This window comes from Carettochelys insculpta, chromosome 1, assembly GCF_033958435.1.
Source record: "Carettochelys insculpta isolate YL-2023 chromosome 1, ASM3395843v1, whole genome shotgun sequence".
NCBI classification, from domain to species: Eukaryota; Metazoa; Chordata; order Testudines; family Carettochelyidae; genus Carettochelys; species Carettochelys insculpta.
This window is the reverse complement of record NC_134137.1, coordinates 281,913,493-281,939,191: the sequence shown is the minus strand read 5'-3', so window position 1 is coordinate 281,939,191 and position 25,699 is coordinate 281,913,493. Positions and strand designations below refer to the sequence as shown.

At 47.1% G+C, this 25,699-nt stretch overlaps 1 protein-coding gene across 1 annotated transcript in view; it reads right to left on the bottom strand.

Moving 5' to 3' along the window:
* CACNA1I (calcium voltage-gated channel subunit alpha1 I) overlaps positions 1-24,338 on the bottom strand; it is a 126,967-nt gene extending 102,629 nt beyond the window's left edge. The window contains exons 1-2 of the mRNA XM_074983910.1: positions 24,246-24,338; positions 23,420-23,553 (exon numbers count right to left, since the gene is read on the bottom strand). Coding sequence (XP_074840011.1) covers positions 23,420-23,553; positions 24,246-24,338 — 227 coding nt within the window. The remainder of the gene's footprint in view (positions 1-23,419; positions 23,554-24,245) is intronic.
* Between the last annotated feature and the right edge of the window lie 1,361 nt (positions 24,339-25,699).

Below are 25,699 nucleotides of genomic sequence, written 5' to 3'. Positions count from 1 at the left end.
GCCAGGGACCCCTTCTGTGGAGTGGCTGCCACATTCCCAGTCCTTCCAATCTGGGAGGATGCAGAGCCTCTTCCTCAGCACCCCTCCACCTCACCCAGGAGGCTGTGGAGTCCCCACCTTCTGCTCACCCACATCAGGAGGCTGCAGAGCCCCCATCTCTGGTACCTCCCCATTGAGAGGCTGCAGAACCCCCATCCCCAGTGCCTCACTGTGGGGCAACAGCCCTCATCACTGAGGAGCCCTGACATGGGACAGAATCCTGCCCCCCCAATCCCCAGAGGCTGGTGTCCCATATTTTCCATAGAACAATGTGGTCACCCTAACTGGAAGGGGCCTCAAGAGGTCATTGAGTCCAGTCCCCTGCCCTCACAGCAAGACCAAGCACTGTCTAAACCATCCCTGACAGATGTCTATCTAACTTGCTCTTAAAAATCTCCAGTGCTGAAGAGTCCACAGCCTCCCGAGGCAATTTATTAATGGGGTTGGGGTAGGGGGACAGAAAATGTGGAAACAGCAGAAGTGCTGACTGAAGTTTTGTTTCAGGCTCCATCTACACTACAAGACAAATTTAAATTTAAGGCAGTTAGCTCGATGTTACCACACGACTGTCTTCACTGTAAATACCACTAGCTCGATTTAGGGAGCATTACTATCGAGATTACAAAACCACAGTTACCTGATGGGTGTAGCCTCAAGCTTGAATTGAGAAGTTTGATTAAAGGCCAATGTGGAAGCACCCTGTCTTAAAATCGAAGTTATTCGCCTCCAGAGGTGTCCTGTACGTAACCCACAATGCCCCTCACTGCTCCCCTCTGGCAGCTTGTTTTTCTTTGCTATTCGCGCTGTCAGCACATCTACCCATTACAAATAGCCCCTGCAGGGAGTTTGGAGTGCTGTTTCTACATTTGTTATATTTTTCTGCGTTCCCTGGTGCCAGCCACTGCCCTGCCACAGCACGTGGCAACAAAGCTGTGCTGGGGGTCTTGTGTGCATAAAACTCAGAGAAGCTTCTTCTCAGTGGTTTTCATTTGTGTGAGAACCCTCTTCCCTCCCCTACAGGTGCCATGCAGTCTGGGTCTTTCCTGTGCTCAGCCACGTCAAATGGATAGCCTTCTATCCAATAAAAGGGTGTGCCTGCCATTCACTCCTGACCATGCTTCCAGGCAGCACCATGTCATAGATTGCATGTGTTTAGGGCTCCCAGGGTGGGAAGGATATTTGGGGGCAGCTAAGATACTGGGGGGTTTGCTGCTGCCATGGGGGAGGTCTCCTCCCATGGCTAAGATATTCAGGGGTTTGCTGCCACTAAGGGGAAGTCTCCCCCGATGGTTAAGGTACTTGAGGAGGACCACTTCAGCTGGTCCCCCACTGAAACCACTCTACAACCATACTGTGGCTTGGTGCTGCCAGGGGGAAGTCTCTCCCGGTGGATAAGATACACAGGTGGAATACTTTGGCTACTTGGGTAGCCGCAGACCACAGCACCCCACAACACCCCGACAAAAATATTTTCGGGAGCTTGCTGTCCATTGCAGACAACTTCTGGTTTTATATTTCAGGTATAAAATCTTTTAGCTAATATCTGCTATCAGCCTTCATGCCTTGACCCCCTCAGAAACACGGTGGGCGGGGTCTAGTTGAGACTCCTGTTTGCGTTGTAAGTTCGGTCTATCTTATTTCACTGACATCAACCGCGTTGGCCGTGTCCTTGTAGTGAAGGGGAAAGTCAAAAATTATTTTTTCCTAAACTTTTGTATCCTCTTTCTTCTCACTTTACAATACAGTCCTGGCCCCTGTATTATTTTCAGGAATCACATGCAATGATGGGAGTTGGGACAACAGTGCATGGCCACTTGAGAACACAGTTGTTAGCACAAGAGCAACAAGAAGTCTTGTGGCACCTTATAGATGAAATGTCTCTTTGCCCACGAAAGCGTATGCTCCAAAATATCTGTTAGTCTATAAGGTGCCACAAGACTTCTTGTTGTTCTCGAAGCTATAGACTAACATGGCTCCCTCTCTGCTAGTTGTTAGCACAGAAGCCTTATAGTGCACCAGAAAGCCAAAGACTCTCCCCATTAGGAACTCTCTTCTCTGAAAAACTTTCCTATCTTCTCTTTCTTCATGCTTTTCGGGGTCCCTGTATTAGTTTCAATAAAGTCAGAAATCTTTTTCCTAGACTTTTCTATTTTCTTTCTTCAAACTTGGAGGGTCCCTGTATTATTTCCAGGGATCAGCATATTTTCAGGGATCGGATGCAATCACGGGAGGGGGGACACTCAGTGGATGGCCAGTTGAGAGTTCAGCTACAGAAGAAAGACATTTCTGTCAACTTTTTGGCCATCTGTGTGGACGCCCTACTTTTTCTTCCTTCCAATGGGAAAAATGAACATTTGCTTAGCATGGGAGGGGAATAAGAAAAATGCAATGTGGGAAGATGATGTCAAAGACCAGTGAGCATACTCAGAATGCTATGGGGATGAGGGAACCATGGGATAGGTTCCCACAATGCACTACTGCAAACAGTCGATGTTAGCCAATTGGAGTGTGGCAGCAATGAGTCAGCTTTGTGAGGGGCAAGTGGGAAGTGAGGATGGTCAAATTCAAACTTATAAATTCCAGAATTACAAAATTGAAATTAATAAATTAAAATTTATCTCTTAGTGTAGATGCAGCCTCAGTTTTCACCAAATAGGTGAGTTTGATTGGACATCTAACATAGTGAATGATAGGGAAAATTAGATAGGATCAGAGGCTAAAATGGGAAAAGAATAAGTTAAAAATAAGTTAGAAAATTAGATGTCTTGAAGTTACCAGGACCTGATGAAAGGCATCCTAAAATACTCAAGGAGCTGACTAAGGCGATATCTGAGCCATTTGTGATGACCTTCAAAAGACCATGGAAGACCAAAGAGATTCTGGAGGACTGTAAAAGGGCAAATATTGTGCCCATCTATAAAACAGGGAACAGGGACAACTTGCGGAATTGCAGACCAGTCAACACAACTTAAATACCTGGAAAGATAATTGAGCAAATAGTTAACCAATCAGTTGCAAACACCTAGAAGATAATAAGGTGATAAGTAACAGTCATCATGGATTTGTTGAGAATAAGTCCTGTCAAACCAATCTAATAGCTTTCTTTGACAGGGATAACAAGCTTTGCAGATAGAGGGAAGCAGGAGACAGGGATGCCAGAACAATTTGTATAGTGGGGATGCTAGGAGCCATTGAACCAAACTATAAACCTTGTACATAATAGAAAACACTTTAATCTGGGATGTGCAGCAGTACCGTAGCACTCCCAGTTCCAGCACCTATAGCAGTTCACGTGGTACATCCTGACTTTAGTAAGGCTTTTGATACTGTCTCATATGATCGTCTCACAAATTAACTAGGGAACTACAGCCTAGGTGGAGCTACTATAAGGTGGGTGCAAAACTGTCTGGAAAAGCCATTCCCAAAGAGTAGTTATCAGTGATTCAGTCAAGCTTGAATAGCACAATGAGTAGGGTCCTGCAGGGATCATATCCGGGCCCGATTTCATTCAATATCTTCATCAGTGATTTACATAATGGCACAGAGAGTACACTTATAAAGTCTGCAGATGATACTACATTGTGGGGTATCAAATGCTTCAGAGGATAGATTAACATTCAAAACGATCTGGACAAACTGAAGAAATTGACTAATGAAAATAGGATAAAATTCAATAAGAAGAAATGTCCCTCCTCTTAAGAAGAAACAAAATGGGAAATAACTGTCTAGGAAGGAGTACTGTGGAAAGGGATCTGGGGCTCATAGCAGGTCACAAGCTAAATGAGTCAACATTGTTGGTAAAAAGAATTAAAAAAAACCAAACAAACATCATTCTGGGGTAAGTGTCGGAGAGGTAGCTGTGTTAGTCTGTGTCTGCAAAAAGAATGAGCAGTCCTGTGGCACCTTACAGACTAACAGATATTTTGGAGCATAAGCTTCCGTGGGCAAAGACCCGCTTCGTCAGATGCAATGTAATGGAGATATTCACTACATTGCATCTGACGAAGCGGGTCTTTGCCCACGGAAGGTTATGCTCCAAAAAAAATCTGTTAGTCTGTAAGGTGCTACAGGACTGCTCATTATCATTCTGGGATGTATTAGCAGGAGTGTTGTAAGCAAGACATGAGAAGAAATTCTTCAGCTTTACTCCACATTGATTAGGTGTCCACAGGAGTATTGTGTCCAGTTCTGGTCACCACATTTTGGGAAAGATGTGCACCAAGTGGAGAAAGTTTAGGGCTATGTCTAGATTAGCCCCAGAACTTTGAAAGGGGCACGACAGTGAACCTAATAGAAAGATGTTAATGAGGCACTGCCATGAATATGCAGTGCCTCATTAGCATAATGACAACCATGACACTTCGAAAGTGCTGCTTTTGATTGCGTGCAGCTTGTCTACACGATGTCCTTTTCGAAAGGACCTCATAGACTTCGAAATCCCCTTATTCCTATACCCAGATATGTATAAGGGGATTTCGAAGTGTGCGGGGTCCTTTCAAAAAAGACGCCTTGTAGACGAGCCACGCGCAATCGAAAGTGGCACTTTTGAAGTGTCGCAGCTGCCATTATGCTAATGAGGTGCTGCATATTCATGGCAGTGCTTCATTAGCATCTTTCAATTAGGTTCATTGTCATGTCCTTTTCAAAGTTCTGAGGCTAGGGTAGACATAGCTTAAGAGAAGAGTAACAAAAATGATTACTGGTTTAGGAAACACGTCCTCTGAGGGAAGATTGAAAAAATTAGTTCAGTTTGGAGAAGAGAAGACTGAGGAGGGTCATAATAACAGTTTCAAGTGCATAAAAGGTTGTTACAAGGAGGGGGAGAAACATTGCTCCTGTTAACCTCTTAAGATAGGGCAAGAAGCAAGAAGCTTAAATTGCAGCAAGGGAAGATTAGGTGGCTTTTAGGAAAAACTTCCTCTCTGGGTGGTTAAGCGCTGGAATTAATTGCGTATAAATTGTGGAATCTCTGTCATTGGAGGTTTTTAAGAGCAGGTTAGACAAATGCCTCTCAGGGATGGTCTGGATAATACTTAATCCTGCTGTGAGTGCCAGAGACTGGACAAGAAGACCTCTCAAGGTCCTTTCCATGATATACAAGAGACCCTGAGTTACAAGGGAGGACAGTCCCTGTCACTTCTTCCATGTGCTGCCCAATCTATTGACCCTTGCCTGAAAGTACTGAAAGGTTCAGGCCTGAAGCACCTTCAACTTATACCACTCAATGAAGGGGAGAACAAGCATTCAGGGAAGAGGCACACAGAGTAAGGTCCCAGCCCAGGTTGAATAGCTTCACCAGCCACAACCTTGTACTCCTTTTGCTCCTCTTCTCTCTATGCTCCAGAGCAGAGGTTCTCAAATTTCACTGCACTGCAACTCCTTCTGACAACACTTACTTACTACATGACCCCAGGAGAGGGACCAAATCGTGAGCCTGTCTGAACGCCCCTACTCCCCACCCGGGTCAGAGGGGAGCCAAAGATGAAACCCAAGGCCTCAGCCCCAGGCAGGGGACCTGTAACCGAAGCCAGGCTGCATGGGGTCCCTTTGGGGCCCTAACCCACAGTTTGAGAACCACTACTTCTGAGAGAAGAATGATGATTAGAATCCTAGAGCAGCAAAAATACCAGCCAGACTAACTATGACAGGTGACAAGAAGTAACAAACAAGGGACTTTGATGGCCAAAATTTTAGATCCTCCCCACACACAGGTGAGCTGGATTCTTTACATATGAAAGTTATGCAGAACAGACACAAAAAGGGACATGAGAGAAGCATAAAAATAACCATGAAAGGGACATGTGATGGGCACAAGGGAACACAAACTAAGCAGGTAAGCAATGGAAAAGTCAGTTGCAATGGGAAGAACACTGACACTGGGTATAGGAAGACAAGGGAGTCACATCAAATGGTTATAGAGCCACTATAGAAGTCACAGAGGGGCAGCCATGTTAGTCTGTATATGCAAAAACAACAAGAAATCCTAAGGCAGCTTATAGACTAACAGATTAATTGGAACATAAGGTTTTGTGGCCAAAGTCCCACTTCGTCAAATGACTGTAGAAGTGGTTTTCAAACTGTCTGTATTGGTGATCTCTGTCACACAGCAAGCCTCTGACCCTGAACCCCCACTCCCCCCGATGAATTTAAAAGGGAGGCAATTTAATTTAATGGGGACTCAGGGAAGATGGCCCCATGGAGCTGACAGTTGCAACCACCTTAGAACTCCCAGTTTAAGACCATGTGCATTACAGGAAGGAGAAGAAAATTGGGCTCCTTCCTTGGACACTGGACTGAGTCTCAGAGAGATCTGGGTTCAGTTCCCTTCTCTAATACGGACTTGCTTTGAGCAAATCGCTGTCCTACTTCCTTTCTCCCACCCTTCTCCTGTCTTATGTATTTAGCCTATGCCAATACAGTAAAGCTTTGTTATCTGGCACTTGAATATCCAGAAAACGTGGTTAACCAGCATCTGCCCTAGATGGCAATACTATTTCCCCTTTAGTTAACTGAAAAAATTCTGATCGCTATCACCATCGTTTTCCAGTGTTCGTGGAAGTCACCTTTGTTTGCTGGCCCTTTGGGAGTAGAGAAGCAGTAAATTACAGTACTGTAGGCAGTCATACTGTTAAAGGGGGGCAGCAACCTTTCCAAGGCAGAGTGCTGAAATTTGACCTTTTGACCTCTAGGTACAGCCCAAGTGCTGGTGATACTTTTTAAAGTCACTAATAGTCCTACTTACAACAGCTTCGTTAATAAATGAAGATGCACAGCTGTACTGCTTAGGTGGTGGTGGGTAGCATTAGCTGGTCTTTTGTGAAGCCACAGGTGACATGGCTTTGAGCAAGCTCCTATTTGCTTGGGGAGGAAGGGCCGGGCTGAGCTCTCGCCTCATGTGCTGCTGAAAATCGGCTTGTGTGCCACTCTTGGCATCTGTGCTGGGGACTGCTGTCGCCGGGTGTCATTAAGTCAGGTTATTTCATTTCTTAAACATTTGTTGAGTTTGGCAAGACGGCTTGAGCAACTGGCACATTTGCTTAACCAGCAAGCCCCACTCCCCATGCATGTCAGGTGACAAAGCTTCTACTGTACTATGAACCAGGGCGTGATTCCCAGCTCAAGTACACCCATTCCAGTACTTCAGTGAGACTCACAGGGAGTATAAATAGCTGTGGGAGCCAGGGTAGTGCAGTAACTCTTGCTAGGTGCATGTACAGCAGACACAACAGAGAAACAGATGTGAAACAAGCACAGAATGGATGTGCACGTGGCATTAGCCACTAGACAGCCCATGAGAATATATCAGGTGCTTCACAACAGAAGAAAAAAGGAGCAGCCATGCCCCTATCCTAAAAGGGCTTGCAATCAAGACAGGGGGACAGAAGACCGCAGAGGGGTTGGAGGAAGAAGAAGGGGGAGGTAGCAACAGGGTTATGTTAGTCAGTGAAGGCTACTCAGCAAGATGGGATGTTTTCCCCAGGATCTAAAACATCATGGCTGATGGTCTTCATGACGGACATGAGTCTTGGTACCAGCGTGAGTAGATTCTGCTCTTGAAGAACATGTTGGAGAGTCAAATGGAGTATTAAAGTTGGCAATAATAGCTAGAGAGCAAAGGCAGGGGAATGTGGCTGTAGTTCTTTCTACCACGAGGCAGCGGCCAGCATGGCATTGTCCCTTTCAGTCTGCAAAGCAAACTAGGCGTCCAGCCTGAGATGCCAATTGAGGTACTTTGTTCCACAAGCTAGGGCTCCCTCCAGCCACGTCTCTCCCCTTCCCAAACGAGAGACATACTAGCAACTACCCGGCATTATTTTATATTTCCTCCTTCTTGGCCAATGAACCTGGTGGATGTCAGTACGATAGCTGAGAAAAGCAGATGTCTCGGATTTCCCACCTCCAGTATGGAAGACAGGCCAGGATAGTCACCCTTGAAAATCCCAACACCGATACAATAAATAGGGATGGAGAGAGGGGGACTTGTACTTGGAAGCTCCCACCTCTTGCTTAGAAGTCTGTAGGAATGGAGTGAAGTGTGGACAATGCTTTCATTGGCTCATGTTCCCTTAGCATCCTCTATCCCAGCCTAGGTCTCCCCTTGCCTGACACGCCTTGCCCAGCCCCACCCATTTTAAGATATTAAAGATCCTCCACCCTGGCACCTCAGCCAAGCAAACTCCTCCATACATCTCATTCCAAGGAGTCAGAGACAACCAGCCTGGACAAACCGCACATGATAGTTTCCAAAAGCTGATCTGAGTAATGGCAGAAAGAGGCAGAAACAGATGAACCAACCAGCTTCCAAGCAGCTAAGAATCCAATTGCTGCTTGGTTAGAGAGGCCCATTAACACTAAGGACAACAATCGTGGAGCAAGAGCAGGGCAGGCAAGAGAGCAGATAAGAAACTAAATTGCTTAAGTGGATAGTTTGTCATGAAAGACACCTACTGTCAGACCTTGCAAGAGAAGTATGTACTTGCAAGAGAAGTATGTACTCTAGATTATCTGCAAGGAGAAAGAGGCAGAGTCCTGAGAGCAGCCCTGTGCCACTGATACAAGGAGCTGAGTCCAAGTTTCTCCGCACTGGGGCAGGACCCCCCTCACATCCTGATCCACCTGCTACACGAGCCCCTGTCCCACTCAGAGCTCACTCCTGAGTTTGAGGTTCCTTAGAGTGTCAGGACACATAAAGTCCTTGCTGTCCTCATCCTCCTGCAAGTAAGGTGACCATCTGTCCTGCGTTAGCTGGGACTGTCCCTTTTTATAGCTCCCTGGAGACCTTCCTGACTTTTAAAAAAACAGGCTAATTGTCCCATATGTTGCAAAGCAGGGACCTGAATTTTGAAGAGACGGCTCCTTAAGCAGCAGGAGTCCTTTTAATGAGCTATCTGGAGAGGCTGGAGGAGGCGGTTGGGCTCTTTAAACAGATTATTTAAACACGCTGTTGCTAGCAGTCCCCAGGGCAATGGGGTAGGGTGGAGGAGGGGCAAGGGAGTCAGGCTGCTATGCACACTTTGCTCATGTTGCCTAAGGGAGACAGAGCAGGCTGTGTTTCAGCTATCTGCCCCCGCCACTGCTTTGGGATAGGGAGGGCAGGGCCCTATGGTGGGGAATGGGGCAGCCAGTGGGGAGAAAGGGGAGACAGCTGCTGGGGAGTTGCACTTAACTTAGTAGCCCAAAGGCAGCAGCAAACAGGCAAGTCTGTGGAGTAAAGGGCAGCTTGACCCAGGCCAGGGATTAGATGGGGGATCCAGGCTTTGGAGGAGTCCCATGAAGGATGAGGGACAGGGCTCAGGAGAGAGCAGAGACACGACGAAGGGGACAAGGAAGGTGAATCATGGAGGAGGGCTGGATTAACTCTTCTGGAGGCCAGGGCAGTTAGACTTTGTGGGGCCCCCTCGGATCTGGGGTGAGTGCAAAAATAATGGGTTCTGAATATGGAGATGGGGCTCCACGTTGGGCCAGAAGGCTGGGGTGTGAGACGGGGTGAGGGGGCTCCAGCTAGGAGTGCATGTTCTGAGGTAGAGCCTGCGATGAAGAGTTTGGGATGCAGCAGGAGGGGGCTCCAGGCTGGGGCCCAGGGATCTGGAGTGTGGGAGAGGGCTCAGCCTGCCCCACTGGTGGATGAGGGGCAAAGGGCTAAGTGCTCAGGAACCCAGGCAATTTAAAAGGGTTTGGGAGGCCCAGGCCCTTTTAAATTGCTCAGGCAGGTGGAAACCCTCCCCCCGCTTTGGGGAGGATAACCCCCTGCTCCATGCTTTCTGCCTGTACTTTCTCTCAAAGGCCAGAGCCACAGCCTCCCACCTTTGAGAGGAGGTGGGAAAAAAGGTGAGGTGATGGGAGAAATAGGGTGGGGGTAGGGAGATTGGCTGCTCCACTTTGCACAGGAGTTAATGGCTTAGAAGGGAAAGCATTCTGTTGCTAACATAATTCTTTTGGACTTTTGTAACTATCTGAAAGCTGAATCTTTTTTTTTAAATACCCTGTGTTACTTTACCAATTGATGCATGGTAAATTAAAAACTAGAAGAACTTTACCATAGATCCTGTTTATTTGTTTGACTTTTCAATTAGGCTGTGTTCACACTAGCCCATTCCTTTTGGAAGGGGCATGGTAATTTCAGAAGATGCTAATGAGTTGCTGATATGAATATGCAGTGCCTCGTTAGCATAATGCTAGCCACAAGCGGTTTGAAAGTGCTGCTTTCGAAACAGCACCACTTGTGTAGCTGGGGGGCCTTTCCAAAGGATCCCCTGATTTCAAAAGCTCCTTCTTCCCAAAACCAAATGGGACTAGACCAGGACTGCAGAGTGGGGGAGGAGAGGATGGCCCAAAGGCAGTAGTAACCAAGAAACAAACAGGCACCATAATTTTTCTGTTGTAAATCTGCTGACTCTAGTGCAATTTAAATGCGGGGAGGGGGATTAAATTGGCCTAGTGTGTTTCATTCTCTTTTTATACTTCTGCAGAAATATCAAATGGTTTCCACTTTTCCAGAACCCAGCCCCAGGGCTCCTCCCAACTTCCAGCCTCCTGTCCACACTCCTGCCCCTTATCCCTGCCCTCCTGCACACACACCCAGCCCTAATTTCCAGCAGCTCACTCACATGCCCCAGCCTTCCCCCACAGGCCCCCAGCCCCCTGCTCTGGCTCCTGGACCTCTCTGTCTTTCACTACCAGCCCACACTGTGGAGGACAGCAAGGTGAGGACAAGGCAGGGACTTCTACAGAACAATAACTACTTAATTATACGTACATATTTTTCAGTTTTTACCTATCTGTTACACTATTGCAATATATGATTTAAATGGATGCTCAATCAATTTAATATTATATTGAATGTTTGTACTCCATAGTTCTAATGGATTGCCATTGAACTTGCTTAACTTGAAAGGATTTTACCAGGTGTCCCGTATCTGACGTAGGGAAATATGGTCACCCTACCTGCAAGTCCATCTTATACTTGGCCATGGTTGCCTCCACATCACAGAGCAGGCCCCTGCTCTCAAACAGGACCCTCGTCTCTGTGCCACATGCTCACGCTGAGGGCAGCTCTACACTAGGGGCTTGTCAACACTGCGAAGGCTTCCCTGGCATAGCTATACTGCTATTGCCATGTGGGCAAAGCCACCTAGTAGAGACACAGATTATACTGAACACAGGAGTTCTGCCTGTATAGTTAAACCACTTCCATTAGTCATACAGGCAAAAGGACTCCGACGTCTGCATTAGGACTTTTGGCAGCACAACTGTGTCCTTTAGGGCAGGGTTTCTTAAACTGTGTTCCCGCAGAACACCGGTGTTGCGTGAACACCTCGTAGGTGTCCTGTGAGTGTCTGACACTTTTTATGATACCATCCACTGATGGTCTATAGTTTTCCATTATTAAAACCAGATACAATGTTGCTTCTTCATCACTATGATACCTGATTCATTTTGTTTTTGCTGTATATGTTGCTGTTGTTGGTTGGTTGGCTGGTTATTTTTTTCATAAGTGGTCCACATACAAAATATTATTGCTTGGGGTTCCATTGTTTCAAAAAGTTTAAGAAACACTGATCTAGGGGTGTGTGATTTTTTTTCCCACACTACTAGCCGATATAACTATGCCAGCAAAACATTGTAGTGTAGACTAAAAGCCCACAAGCCCTTTGCTGATAGAACTATATTAACACACATGACCGGTAAAGAGTCGGCGTAGTTCATAGTGCCAAAACAATACTTTTGCAAGCATAGCTGATTTCGCTCAGGGCTGGAAAAAGCTACACTAGTAAAAGTACAGATGTGCCAGAATAACTGCATCTACCCCAGGGGCTTATGTCAGCGCAGCTTTGTCAGTCAGGGAACTCGTCTCTTCATGCCTCTGATCCACACAGCTATGCCAGCAAATGTTTCCAGCGCAGCACTGGCTTGAGAAGCTCCCAGCCCACCCCAGTCATGCTCGCCTGCCCTTTGTAGGCTCCTCTGTAGAGAACATTGCTCCTTGGGGCTAAGCCAGCAGTTGAGAGTGATTCAGTGCTGATAACAAGAGATGGCTCTTGGTGACAGCCCTTCAGCGAGGGGTTTAACACTTTCCCCGAGAAGAGCAGCTGGGTGGAAAGAAGGAAACCATATATGCCCATATATGGTGTGTGGAAATCAAGTTCATAAACTGATCCTGTCATAGCCCACTGAGTAGAGCAAGACTTGGTACTAATTGGTGTCTGCAGCAGACCATCAGATCACGCTATGGAACATGATGACTGGCTCCCTACCACCTACCTCTAATAGGCTGTGGGGGAGACTACCTCATCAGGGAGATTTCAGCTGAAAAGACAAATGCTGGAAGTCATATGCTTTGGAGTTTCTAAACATTAGGATGAAAATTTTATGACTCAAACTCTGACATCCAACATGGGGTAATTCTCTATTAGATGTCATTGAAACGGTTATACAAGAATTGTTCACAGAATTAGAAGTTAGCTTAGAAGAAAGTGATCATGACTTAATCACATTAGCCATGTGCAAACAGAATGAAGTCCAAACCAGTAATATCAAGGGCAACACAGGGGGAGGGGTACATGAGTGTGGGTGAGAGGGGCAAGGGGCCAGCCAGCAGTGAGCAGAGGGACTAGTGGTGGGGGTCTGGTGCCAGCAGCTGATTTATGCCCCCCCACCCTCCCTGCCAGTGGCAGGGAAAGCAGAGCAATATGGCTTGGGCTCATTCAGCTCCTCCATCTGAGTCGCTCGGAGGAGAGGGCAGGACCACCTCCGCGCTCACTGGTGGGAAACAAAACAATGGGCAGGCAGAGGAACAAATATATGGAGATATATATACAATAAGTCCTCGATTGTACAGACCCTAATTTAGCAGACTTCAGGAACAGCAGATGTCTGCCAGATCCCCGTTGTTCTGGAACCCTGCTGAATTGGGGCCCCATAAAATCCAAAATCTCCACCCCTGTCAAAAAAAGAAAAAAAAGAAAAAAAACTTACCCCATCCCTGGGAGCTGCCACATGCTCCTCTTGCTAGGGGTGGGGCATGTATGCAGGCAGACAGCACTCAGATAGGCTCCCACCCCTGGTGGAAGGAGCATGTGGCAGCAGCAACTGCTGTAGCCTCACAGCAGGCTCTGAAAGCTCCAGCCACACAGCCCAGGGGCAGCTCTAGCCACAGCAGGTGGCTCCAGCTGTTCCGGTGAGTTGTCCCTTCTTTGGAGGAGGTGAGGGGGGCCCTGAGGAAGCCTGACTGGGGGAACACTGGGGCAAATACAGTAAATCCTGACCTATAATGGACTTCGGTCATTAAAAGACTTCTCCTCCCCATTATAGTGGGGGCTTTTTGTGTCTCACAGAGATGAAAGAGGCCTTGAGATGTCATCAAGTCCAGTCACCTGCCCTCTCAGCAGGGCCAATCACCACCCTGATCAAATGTTTTTAGCCCATTTGCCTGGATCCCTAAATGGTCACCTCAAGGACTGAGCTCACAGATCCAGGTTTACACAGCCAATGCTCAAACCTCTGAGCTATCTCTCCTCCTGCTTTGCTGTCCCTGCTTCTGTTGCTGCTTGGGAGCATGTGTGTGTGGAGGCTGGACTTCTGTTGCCAGCCCTGGCCTTGCGGTCCTGCTACTCCCCACATTGCCCCAGGGAAGAGGTGGAGTGCGTGAGGATCCAGGGCAGCGGAGAAGCAGGGAAGAGCTGGGGACTGAGATGGGAGGGTTGTCCCAGCCTTTTCCCAGGCTGAGGGCGGGTATCCCATGGCCAGTGGCGTCCCAGGTCCTCCTTCACCACTTGCCTTTGAGTAATATATACTTGGTGATTTAAAGGGGCCATTTTCTCACAGCTAAGATCCATTAAGAGCCAAATTATCTGAGAGAAAGAATTTAATACAAAAAAAACCTGAATTATAGTTGTAAGCTGTAAGCTCATGGCAAGACCAAACACTGTCTAGACCATGTCTGCCCTGATAGAGGTCTACCTAACCTGCTTTTAAATATCTCCAGTGATGGAGATTCCACACCTCCCTAAGCAATTTATTCCAGTGTTTAATCCCCCTGACAGCTAGGAAGTTTTTCCTAATGTCCACTCTTAAATCTCCCTTGCTGCAGTTTAAGCCCATAGCCTCTTGTCCTATCCTGAGAGGCCAAGGAGAACAATTTTTCTCCTTCCTCTTTGTAACCTTATTTTAGGTACTTGAAAACCACTATCATGTCCCCTCTAAGTCTTCTCTTTTCTAAACTAAACAAGCACAGTTCTTTCAGGCTTCTGTCATAGCTCATATTCTCTAGACCTTTAATCATTCTTGTTGCTCTTCTCTGGACCTTCTCCAATTTCTCCACATCTTTATTGAAATGTGGTGCTGAGAACTGGACACAATACACCAGCTGAGGCCTAATCAGCATGGAGTAGAGCGGAAGAATGACTTCTTGTGTCTTGCTCTCAACACTCCTGTTAATGCATCCCAGAATCATGTTTACTTTCTTTTGCAACAGTGTTACGCTGTTGACTCACATTTTGCATGTTGTCCACTCTGACCCATTAATCTGTTTCCACAGTACTCCTTCCTAGACAGTTGTTTCCCTTTCTGTATATATGAAGCTGATTGTTCCTTCCTAAGTGGAGTACTTTGCATTTGTCCATATTAAATTTCATCCCATTTATCTCAGACTATTTTTCCAGTTTGTCCAGATCATTTTGAATTCTGACCCTATCCTCCAAAGCAGTTGCAACCCCTCCCAGCTTGGTATCATCTGAAAACTTAATTGAGATGATGTATTCACACCATAAGATGATGGTGAAATATTTTCCATTCCAACAGTAACTAAGGGGTATTTTAAACAGAAGCTCCTGAAAACAGACATTTTTAAATCATCAGGTGCAGATAACTTGGAAGAATCTGAAAAGAGCTGGCCAAGAAGCATTCTGGGCTGTTAATATTGATTTTTAAATTTTCCTGAAAAACTGGGACTATTCCAGAGCACGGACCAAGATATCGGCGGTCAGTTCTAGTAGCGGTCATGCCTAGTAGTCAGAACCAGGACCCAAAGCAAGATGTTAGGAACGAGAGGCAAAGGTGGGTCAGGGATCAGGGCCAGAGCCAAAAGTCAAGTGAAGGGTTGTAGTCAGATGTCAGGCTTAGAATCAGGGATCTGGAAGAAGCCAAGAAGGCTAGAAGAAGGCAGGGTTTAATGTGGCAGACAGTTTGGAACTCACCTAGTTTGAGTGAGTCAGAGAGACTCCGACCAGACGTATTGTTGGTGAGGCCTCTGGTAAGCTAGGATTCACCAGCCCACATTTGCTGCTGGTACCTGTGAACATCCAGGTAGTGGCAGCAATCTAAGGACTATATAAGTACCTGCTGATCTAGGTTTGAAACTGATGATTCCCACATAGCTCTCAGGCAAATTAATGGGACAGCTAATATGGGACTCAATTAAAGAAAATAGTTATAATTAATGCCAATCAACATGGGCTTTTGAAAAATACATCTTATCCACCTGACTTGATATTTCTGATGTTATCACAAGTTTTGTTGAAAAAGGTTATACAGGTTGGAACTCCCTGGTCCAGCATGCTCAGCACCAGATCAGTCCTGAACAAGGGAGTTTGCTGGACTGAGGAGGGTAAGGCCTCCGGGCTGGGGAGAGGGTGCCAGTTTTCCCACTGGGCTTCCTTCCATGGTCACCAGGCTCTGCAGCCCCTGGCCCCACAGGCACCCCCTGGCCCTGCTGCCCCAGGCTCTGCAAACTCTGCCAGTCCTGCTGCCTCTGGTCCTGCTGTCCCGCAGCCTCTGCCATCCTTGGCCCTGTGGACTGCCAGCTGGACAGACTGGATCTGCTCCCAGCCGCCAGTAACCTCTGCCACTGGGGCTCTCTGGTCCAACAACAGGTTTCCGGGACTAGACTGTCCCAGGTGAGAAAGGTACAACCTGTAATAGTATTGCACACCACACAGTCTACATCTAATCAATTAAAAATTGTCTAAATGACAGATGTCAAAATGGAAATGCAAATATAAAATTATCAAGCAGATGTGTTACCAGGGGATCCTGCATTAGTTCTTGGTCCGACACTATTTAGTGTTTTTGTCAGTGGAGCAGAAACAAATGTAAAATCAATACTGGTAAAATGCGCAGGTGGCACAATGGTAGAGGATGATAAATAAAGAGGAGGTCACATCACTGATACAGAGCGATCTGGAGTGAACAATGTGCATTTCAATGCAGCCAAATGTAAGGTCAGACAACTAGGAACAAAGATGGGGGCCATACTTACAGGGTGTGGGACTCTCTCCGAGTAAGCAGTAACTCTGAAAAAGACTTGGAGGTCACTGTGCCTCACAACAGGGAGCTGACTCCTGGCCCTGCAGCTCTCTTTATAGATGGGCCTGCTTTGCTCTGATTGGCTGTCTCTGGCGCAGACTCCCTAGTGCCGCTTTTAACACTTTCTCTGATCGTGTGGGGCAGACACCCCATCAGAGAAATGTTTAATGAAGACTGGATGTCTTTAAAAAAATGTTCTAGTTCAACCACAGCTATATGACTTGAAGCAGGAATAAATTCAGGGAAGCCCTAAAGCCTGTGTTATCCAAGAGGTTGAATTAGATGACCACAACAGTCCCTTCTGGCCTCATATAATCTATGCGTAGCCTCAGCCTTTTCTCTCAGCTCAGACAGACTCATGGGTAGATGTATGGATAGGTCACATGAATATTCCAGTCTGTTCTTGTCATGGGCCCCACAGAACAGGACAGAGATAAAGTTAACAGCCTACCAAGAACAGGTAGCAATGACACCTAAGATCACCACAGGTAGTGTAGACACTCTTCCCTAAATGGGCAGTGCCCCGCTCCCCAGAGATCCAGAAAGGTAGTATGATTACATAACATCTCAGGTAACTGGTGACCCTCAAAGCAGGACATTTAGAGTGAATTCCTCATCTGAAAGAGACAGTGACCCCCTCCCACCTTAAGCTCAAACACTCACACACACTAAATAATGAGGACAAAGAAAGTGAATACATTGCCATTTCCAAGCAGAAAGCTGCCAAACCAGGACAGATAGGCTACGTCTACACGTGAAGCCTACATCGAAGTAGCCTATTTCGATGTGGCGACATCGAAATAGGCTATTTCGATGAATAACGTCTACACGTCCTCCAGGGCTGGCAACGTCGATGTTCAACATCGATGTTGCGCAGCACCACATCGAAATAGGCGCAGCGAGGGAACGTCTACACGCCACAGTAGCACACATCGAAATAAGGGTGCCAGGCACAGCTGCAGACAGGGTCACAGGGCGGACTCAACAGCCAGCCGCTCCCTTAAAGGGCCCCTCCCAGACACACTTGCACTAAACAGCACAAGATACACAGAGCCGACAACGAGTTGCAGACCCTGCGCCTGCAGCATGAATCCCCCGCTGCAGCAGCAGCAGCCAGAAGCCCTGGGCTAAGGGCTGCTGCACACGGTGACCATAGAGCCCCGCACGGGCTGGAGAGACAGCGTCTCTCAACCCCCCAGCTGATGGCTGCCATGGAGGACCCCACAATTTCGACATTGCGGGACGCGGATCGTCTACACGGTCCCTACTTCAACGTTGAACGTCGAAGTAGGGCACTATTCTGATCCCCTCATGAGGTTAGCGACTTCGACGTCTCGCCGCCTAACGTCGAAGTTAACTTCGAAATAGCGCCCGATGCGTGTAGCCGCGACGGGCGCTATTTGGAAGTTAGTGCCGCTACTTCGAAGTAGCATGCACGTGTAGACACAGCTATAGAGTGATATTCCAGGCCAGAAATTGGTGGCCTAGGTCTGGACATGTAGAGACATTGACCCACATTCCCCAGAGAGATCAGTGATTTTGGACACGCAAATATGAGACCCTAAGAAGGGACCTGGCTTTCCAGGTCCCATTAAGTGGTCTCAAGTTGAGAATCCACAAAGCGAATCAAATCACAAGGTCTTTTTTGGATGTGGGCTGTGAATCACCAGATATAACAGCTAAAGCAAAAGGTAGAAAGGAGAACATCCCACCAGGATAGCTGGTGACAACTGCAACCAACGTTGGACATGTGGGTATCTGGAGACAACTGTCATCCAGTGAGGAGCTGAAGGCTGGAATATCTACAAGCCAGACTGAAGCCTCACCACTCATGTGCGCACAAGCATATATGTTCTTTAACCTCATAGCAGGTGTCTTCGTTTTGGGAGCTTGCAGATTTCTTAAGAGGAATAATAAAGAAGGAAAATATTGACTTAGTCAGGGCTGGATTTTGAGGTTTCTTTCTTTTCTTTTCTTTTTTTTTTTTTAATTTTATTTCTCATCCATTCCAAAAACTAGGGAAGGAAGAGGGAGAAAGTTCTGGTGATGTCAGTTCCCATTGCCATGGAAACTGAACATTTTTAGTGACAACAAAGAACAAAATCTTCCTCCTCCGGTGGCTGGATTGTGTGGGGAGTGAGGGCAAGCAGGGCAGAGAAGGGAATTCAGTTAGCTAAAACTATAGCTTCTGGCTTTTTAAAGGTAGTGAAAAGAGAACGAGAGAAAAAATGATTGAATGAATAAATGACTTGAACAAGTGAACTGAGTTTTTTGAGGTGATTATCAGCAAATTACTGTTCTTTTTGGTTTTGTTACATTTTTGGATAAAGGATATTATTGTCACAAATTGTCAGAGAAAGGTAATATAACAGCCCATGAAGATAGTTTTCTCAGCTGTCAGTTGTTCCTCTGCTTTTTCTGGCCACGGGCTTTCTGTCCACTGGCCTCTCAGCTTTGATTAAATAGGCTGGATAGTGTTTGTTTTGGAGCAGGCGAGTTTTGGGATTTTTGCTTGGTTTGAGGAGAGATGCCTGGTGGACCCTAGTTCGTTCTTTCTCTGGAGCCAAATTTGGGCCCTACTGAAGTCAATGGGAGCTCTGCCATGGAATCAGCTGGGAACAGGACACAGCCCACAGTACAGGGTAGGGGACAAAAATGACTTGATTCTGGTTTAGGATGTGGTTAAATGACATGGAGCTAAGAGGCACAAAGACCCAGTTTCAAGGATTTCACTTCCATATACATACACTTTATATAATCACTCATATAATTAGAGCAGATACAAATCCACAGTTGAGCATATCTGTGGATATCAAGCAGATATCTGTGGAGCTGCTGGGCTCTACCAGGAACTGCGACAGCAGAAGCTGCAGCATGACAGCCAAGGCCCAGTCTAAGAATTCTTGTGATGTGACTGTACTGTCGCCAACCTCGCCGACTGCAATGGCACCAGGCTCAACAGCAGCTGTCCTTGTCACACTAGCATGTGCATACTAGTGATGGCGCCGCGCTCAGGGGCATTGGGTTGTAATTATCAAATGTTAAGGAGAATCACACTGCTGTATGGAAGAGACTTGTTGTGATGGAGTGGGGGGAGTGCAAGTGTGAGACTCAGGTTGGATGTGTGTGAGACAAGGAGAGCAGCTCCCAGCGGCAAAGGATGACCCTGGGACTGTAACCTGGGCTGGCAGGTAACACCTCTGCCCTGAACAAAGAGGAGGGAGGAGCCGAGCTGGGTTTGATTCTGGGGCAGCGGTTAGAAGCTGGAGTGGAGAGGGAGCTGGAAGCCAGCCGGGCGAGGGGGAAGCTATACCGCAGAGGGGCACCCCTCGGGCTCCTCTCCTCAGGACAGGTTGGAATGACTGCCTCTGACTGCTGCACTGACTCTTCTGTGAGAAACTGAGCCTCGGTCACCTAATAAACTTCCTATTCTACCTGCTGAGTGAAAGTCACTCCTGCCTGTGGACAGGGTGCAGTGCATGGGGATCCCTAAACCCCATCACACTTGTACCCTCAGCCAGCTCCAAGCCACCCCTTTTCAAATACATGTAGCTGTCCTTTTTAATTTAATAATCTGAGCTATGATATCTCTTCTTGAACATCACAGCTCATGCCACCACCCCACCCCCATTCTTTCCTGCATATGTTCAGCTGCACTTCATTGTTACAGAGGCTCAGGACCACTGGGCTGGAATGTGGAATGCAACATGATCCAGTTGTTTTAACTTATTTTCCCTTGGTCAGCTCCTGCTCACCACAACGTGGGGCCAGTTTAGTTACAGACCCTAGCCACCAAAACACCAGGCTCAGTGACTGAAAGATGGGAAGGCTCTTCCCATCTCACTCATGTTGCTTTCAGGGTTGACACACAGAATCTTTCATTTACTTCCATTCGCTTTTAGGTACGAGTTGATTTTGCCACTGGTCACCCAGCTTTATTTCTCAGGTAATAAATTACATGAGTCTGAAGGTCTCTGTTTAGCACAGGGATGTGCAAAGTGGGAGCATGAAATTTCAGAAGGGGCGCAGCATGATAAGCTGCTGGGTCTCAGGCTCATCCATCTCATTAAAAATGTTGAAGTCTGTTACTGTTGTTATGTGTGTGTATTCACATATATGTACCAATTGACACGCGTATGACAGCTTTGGGCTACATCTACACGTGCACGCTACATCGAAATAGCTTTAGATGTAGTGACATCTAAATAGGCTATTTTGAGGAATAACGTCTACACATCCTCCACGGCTGGCAACGTCGACGTTCAACTTCGACGTTGGGCAGCACCACATCGAAATAGGCGCTGCGAGGGAACGTCTACACACCAAAGTAGCACACATCGAAATAAGGGTGCCAGGAACAGCTGCAGACAGGGTCACAGGGCGGACTCAACAGCAAGCCGCTTCCTTAAAGGGCCCCTCCCAGACACAGTTGCACTAAACAACACAAAATCCACAGAGCCGACAACTGGTTGCAGACCCTGTGCATGCAGCATGGATTCCCCAGCTGCCAGAGCAGCAGCCAGAAGCCCTGGGCTAAGGGCTGCTGCACACGGTGACCATAGAGCCCCACAGGGGCTGGCGAGAGAGCGTCTCGCAACCCTTCAGCTGATGGCCTCCATGGCGGACCCCCCTATTTCGATGTTGCGGGATGCGGATTGGCTACACGTGCCCTACTTTGATGTTCAGCTTCGAAGTAGGGCGCTATTCCCATCCCCTCATGGGGTTAGCGACTTCGACGTCTCGCCACCTAACGTCGATTTCAACTTCGAAATAGCGCCCAACACGTGTAGCCGTGACGGGCGCTATTTCAAAGTTGGCGCCGCTACTTCGAAATAGCTTGCACGTGTAGACGCGGCAGAGGGGATGGGAATAGCGCCCTACTTCGAAGTTGAACGTCAAAGTAGGGCATGTGTAGCCAATCCGCGTCCCGCAACATCGAAATAGCGGGGTCTGCCATGGAGGCCATCAGCTGAGGGGTTGAGAGACGCTCTCTCTCCAGCCCCTGTGGGGCTCTATGGTCACCGTGTGCAGCAGCCCTTAGCCCAGGGCTTCTGGCTGCTGCTCCGGCAGCTGGGGAATCCATGCTGCAGGCACAGGGTCTGCAACCATTTGTCGGCTCTGTGGATTTTGTGTTGTTTAGTGCAACTGTGTCTGGGAGGGGCCCTTTAAGGAAGCAGCTTGCTGTTGAGTCCGCCCTGTGACCCTGTCTGCAGCTGTTCCTGGCACCCTTATTTCGATGTGTGCCACTTTGGTGGGTAGACGTTCCCTCGCAGCGCCTATTTCAATGTGGTGCTGCCCAACGTCGAAGTTGAATGTCGACGTTGCCAGCCATGGAGGATGCGTAGACGTTATTCCTCAAAATAGCCTATTTAGATGTCACTACATTGAAATAAGCTATTTCGATGTAGAGTGCACGTGTAGACGTAGCCCTCATGGGGTTAGCGACTTCGACGTCTCGCCGCCTAACGTCGATTTCAACTTCGAAATAGCGCCCAACACGTGTAGCCGTGACGGGCGCTATTTCAAAGTTGGCGCCACTACTTCGAAGTAGCGTGCACATGTAGACGCGGCATTGAAGAGCAGCGATGCATACGCCTCATTGATGCTTGTGAGAGGAAGAAAGCAACAGCAGCAGCCGCACCAACAGAGCCAGGACAATTCCCTTGCCCCCACAGTGAACGCCCATGCCGTTCAAAGCTTGGTCTCCTCAGCCACATGTGAGTCTATAACCGATGAGCCTTTGCAAGCTCAAGATGTCATCGTCGGACACGACGGACTACCTACGAATCAATAAAATTTTTACAGTCTACAGACTTATTTTGTTACCCTTATCAAAAGGGGGTGGAGGGGCTTCATATGAACATAACCAAATTTCTGTTGGGTTGGATTACATTAGACAGTTGTGGGGGGGTGGTCTCTTCTAATTTCAGGAATGAAAAGTGGGGCCTGATGTAAAATATTTTTTTCACGCTGGGTGTAGTGCATCTTGAAACAATTATCCTCACACCCAAAGGGGAACATCTTCCAAGTCTTATTGCAGACAGGTGTATTAAAAACAAATGCAGAAGATGATCCTATTATTTACCCAGGGGAACAGTTATGTGGAGTAAGCTTGAATGGCTCTGCCAGCTCAACCAGTGATACTCTGAGTTCTAGATGACAACGAAAGCTGGTTATTCCCTGAAGGGAAGAAAGGGGAGGTGTAACTAGCTCTACAAAGGAGCTGTTTGTGTTTTCTTACAACAAAGCACAACAGCAATACTTTCTTCTGCAAACCACAACATTTCTGCCGTGGGGCAGTTTGATTAAAAACAAGCAAATCTGTAAAGCTGCTCTTGCCTGTCCAAGGAGTGAAATTTTCCTATGCATGCAAGTGGCAGTCCTTGTGGGCTTTTAGCTGTGCATGCGCAGCGGTTTGGGAAGTGGAAACCATAGCTTCACCATAGCAACTTTGTTGTTAAAAATGCTCAAATGTCAACTTGTCCCTAAGGTGCTGTGGGGTGGACTGATGCGATGCAAAGGCAGAAACCCACCATTTCTAAAAGGGCGCTTTTAAGCTTAAAGCTGAGTGGAAGCAGAGCTGTTACACTGATTTGGGCCATGGTCACATTGCACTAGCTCAATTATGTTAAAAAAGGGTGCTGAGCTTCAGAACCAGAGCTTCATCTCATGTAAATCAATCAAGCTCCCCTGCCTGGAGGAAGCTACCCCTGTTCACACTCATGGAAGGTCTGGCCCTCAATGTCTGTTGGTTTCCCAACCAAGCCTGCTGAACTGAGCACACCTGTGATTCCAGTTTCTCAGGGGTAACGTGTGCAAAGCAACACAGCCACAAACGCCTCAGACTGGTTTTGCTCTCAGTTACAGCAGGGCAAATGAAGATTACCAGTGTCGACATCTGAGGAATTGGTTGGCCCTGTCACTAAAGTAAAAGGGAGATGAATCATGTGTTAAAAAAATAAAAACTGTCTATTCTCTTACAACGCTCGCCACCGCCCCGAGGTGGGGACCATGTTCCAATTGCGTGCAACATGCCAGTACTCTAACACCGTGAGAAAACAAAAACCAGTTAACCTACCCAGCCATAACAATGAAGAAATCCAGGCGGTTCCAGGTGTCTCCAAGGTAACACTTCTTGCCGAAGATCCCCAGGGCCACCATCTTCAGCACCATCTCCATGGCAAAGAAGATGAAGATGAAATCATCAAATACCTGGCGGAGCCCCAGGGAAAATGGTAAGTATAACAAGTACTCACTGCCCTTTTGTACTACAGTTCAACGTGCGTAGATGAATATAAATGTCTGTGTGCACAAAAACTAAGTGACTGACGGGGCTGGACAAGCCCGGAGCTGGGCAAGTTTCCTCTATATGTGACTAGGTGAACAGCAATGCATAGGCAGGAATCAAATTAGCTGTGGATGAGTGTGGTACATGGATGGGTGACCATAGATAGGTACAGATGGATTATGGGGGATGACCGTAATTGAACTCTCTATATTCTAGTGCCATAGACTACATTCAATCTCTCGCTTTCTGAGAAACTCCTGTGTTGTGGGGAGGGGGGCCTGCGGGTTTTTTTAAGCAAGAGAGTTTGTTGCTCTGAGTGTCCTTATTGAGAGAAATTTGAGGTGCCATTACATCAAGTTCACTGGGGCCCTGCCCCCTGCATATTTCATTTATTTAAACAGATTTTACAGATAGTTGGGAAGGTCCCTGAGCTCAGAACCTCAATACTACTGGCCCCCAATTTCCCACCTCCCACGAACCCTTCTCCTTGCCAACCCTTTTTTAGAAAAAGCTGGGTGCAGAGAAAAGGGAAAAATCAAACATAACAAGTAGAACACTGGCCTGAGCCTCAGGCAACAATGCACCTGCACCCACTCTGAGGCAGAAAATTGCTTACCTGCAAGATCTTGCATCGATCATTGAGGCAGTCCATATCATCACAGGGCTGGTACATGCCCAGGGTAACGCAGTTCAGTAGAATCACCATCATGCTGACACACTCGAACCAAGTGCGAAGGGAAATAAAGAGTCAAGGAAAACTCAGGTAGGGATAGCTGACCCACAACAACCTCACCCTGGTCTTGGGATAACAAAATAGAAAGCTTTAAAGAAAACAAAACCCCGGGTTATATAATAGTCAAGTCATTAATTGTCTATTTTCCCTCTATTTTCTGTCTCCACCCTTCTACCCACATTACATTCCATAAAAAAAAAAAGACATTTTGGGGATACAGTGAAGTAACACAAAGCATTATGGGTGATTTATGCAAATTAAGTCAATTGTTAAACACAAATGCACACCAGTTTCCGGTTTCAGTGGTTGGCTGGACTGTTACAAATCAAGTGTGATAGGAACAAATTTCTCATTATGCCCACCACTCAAAAGCTGAAAAGTCTCAAGCACAGGAGGACAAGATTCATCCAACACAATGAGTGGACAGACTTACTAGTAAGAGTCTCCTGTGGAGGGAGTACAACCAAAGGTTTCAAAGCCTGGAAATCTTTTTCTCTCTTTGACAAGCACTTAGAAACATGGAACTTTCCATAATGGAACAGATCAATGGTCCATCTAATCCGTTATTCTGCCTCCAACAGTGATCAATGCTGAATAACACCTCCATGATGTGCCCAATTGTGCTACACTATCACCACAGGGGAAAAGTGTGTTCCTGACCCCAGCTGTTGATCACTTTATACCCTGAAGCATGAGGATTGATAGTCCTTGTAATTGTTTTCTTAGCGACACCAGGGTCCCTGCAAATGTTACACTAATTCATAAAGAGTTCCTTTGTTTAAGCTATCTGCTTCAATAATAACCAGCAGTAGAGAGTTACACTGGCTAATTATACTTTACATTAAAAAGTATCTCCATCCATTTGTTTTTAATGCATTGTCATTTAATCTTATCAAGTGGTGCTCCATTCCTATATTAGGGGGCAGCGTAAACAGGAGGGTTTGAATGACCTCTGTACCTTTCAGAAATATATATACCTCCAGTGGGACCAATAGTCAGTGCAGGCCATGGGGGTAAGGTGGGACGAGGCCCAGCTCCCTGCCCTGGAAAGGGCGGACCAATGGTGGAAGTGCCAGGACCAAGGACAGTCAGCCCTGCCTACCCTATATACTCATCCAAAGCCACACGCAGAGTAGCAGCACAGCACTGCCGCAGCATTTCAAAGGGGCCCAACGCTCCAGCTGCCGCTGCTGCTACTTTGGCAGCGGCAGTGACCAGAGCACCAGTCCCTTTAGAAATGCCAGCCCCTGAGGCATCTGCCCCCTTTGCCCCCGAGCCCGTCAATGGGTCTGTATGCCTTTCACCTCTTAGTCATCATCTTTTTAATGAAAAGAGAC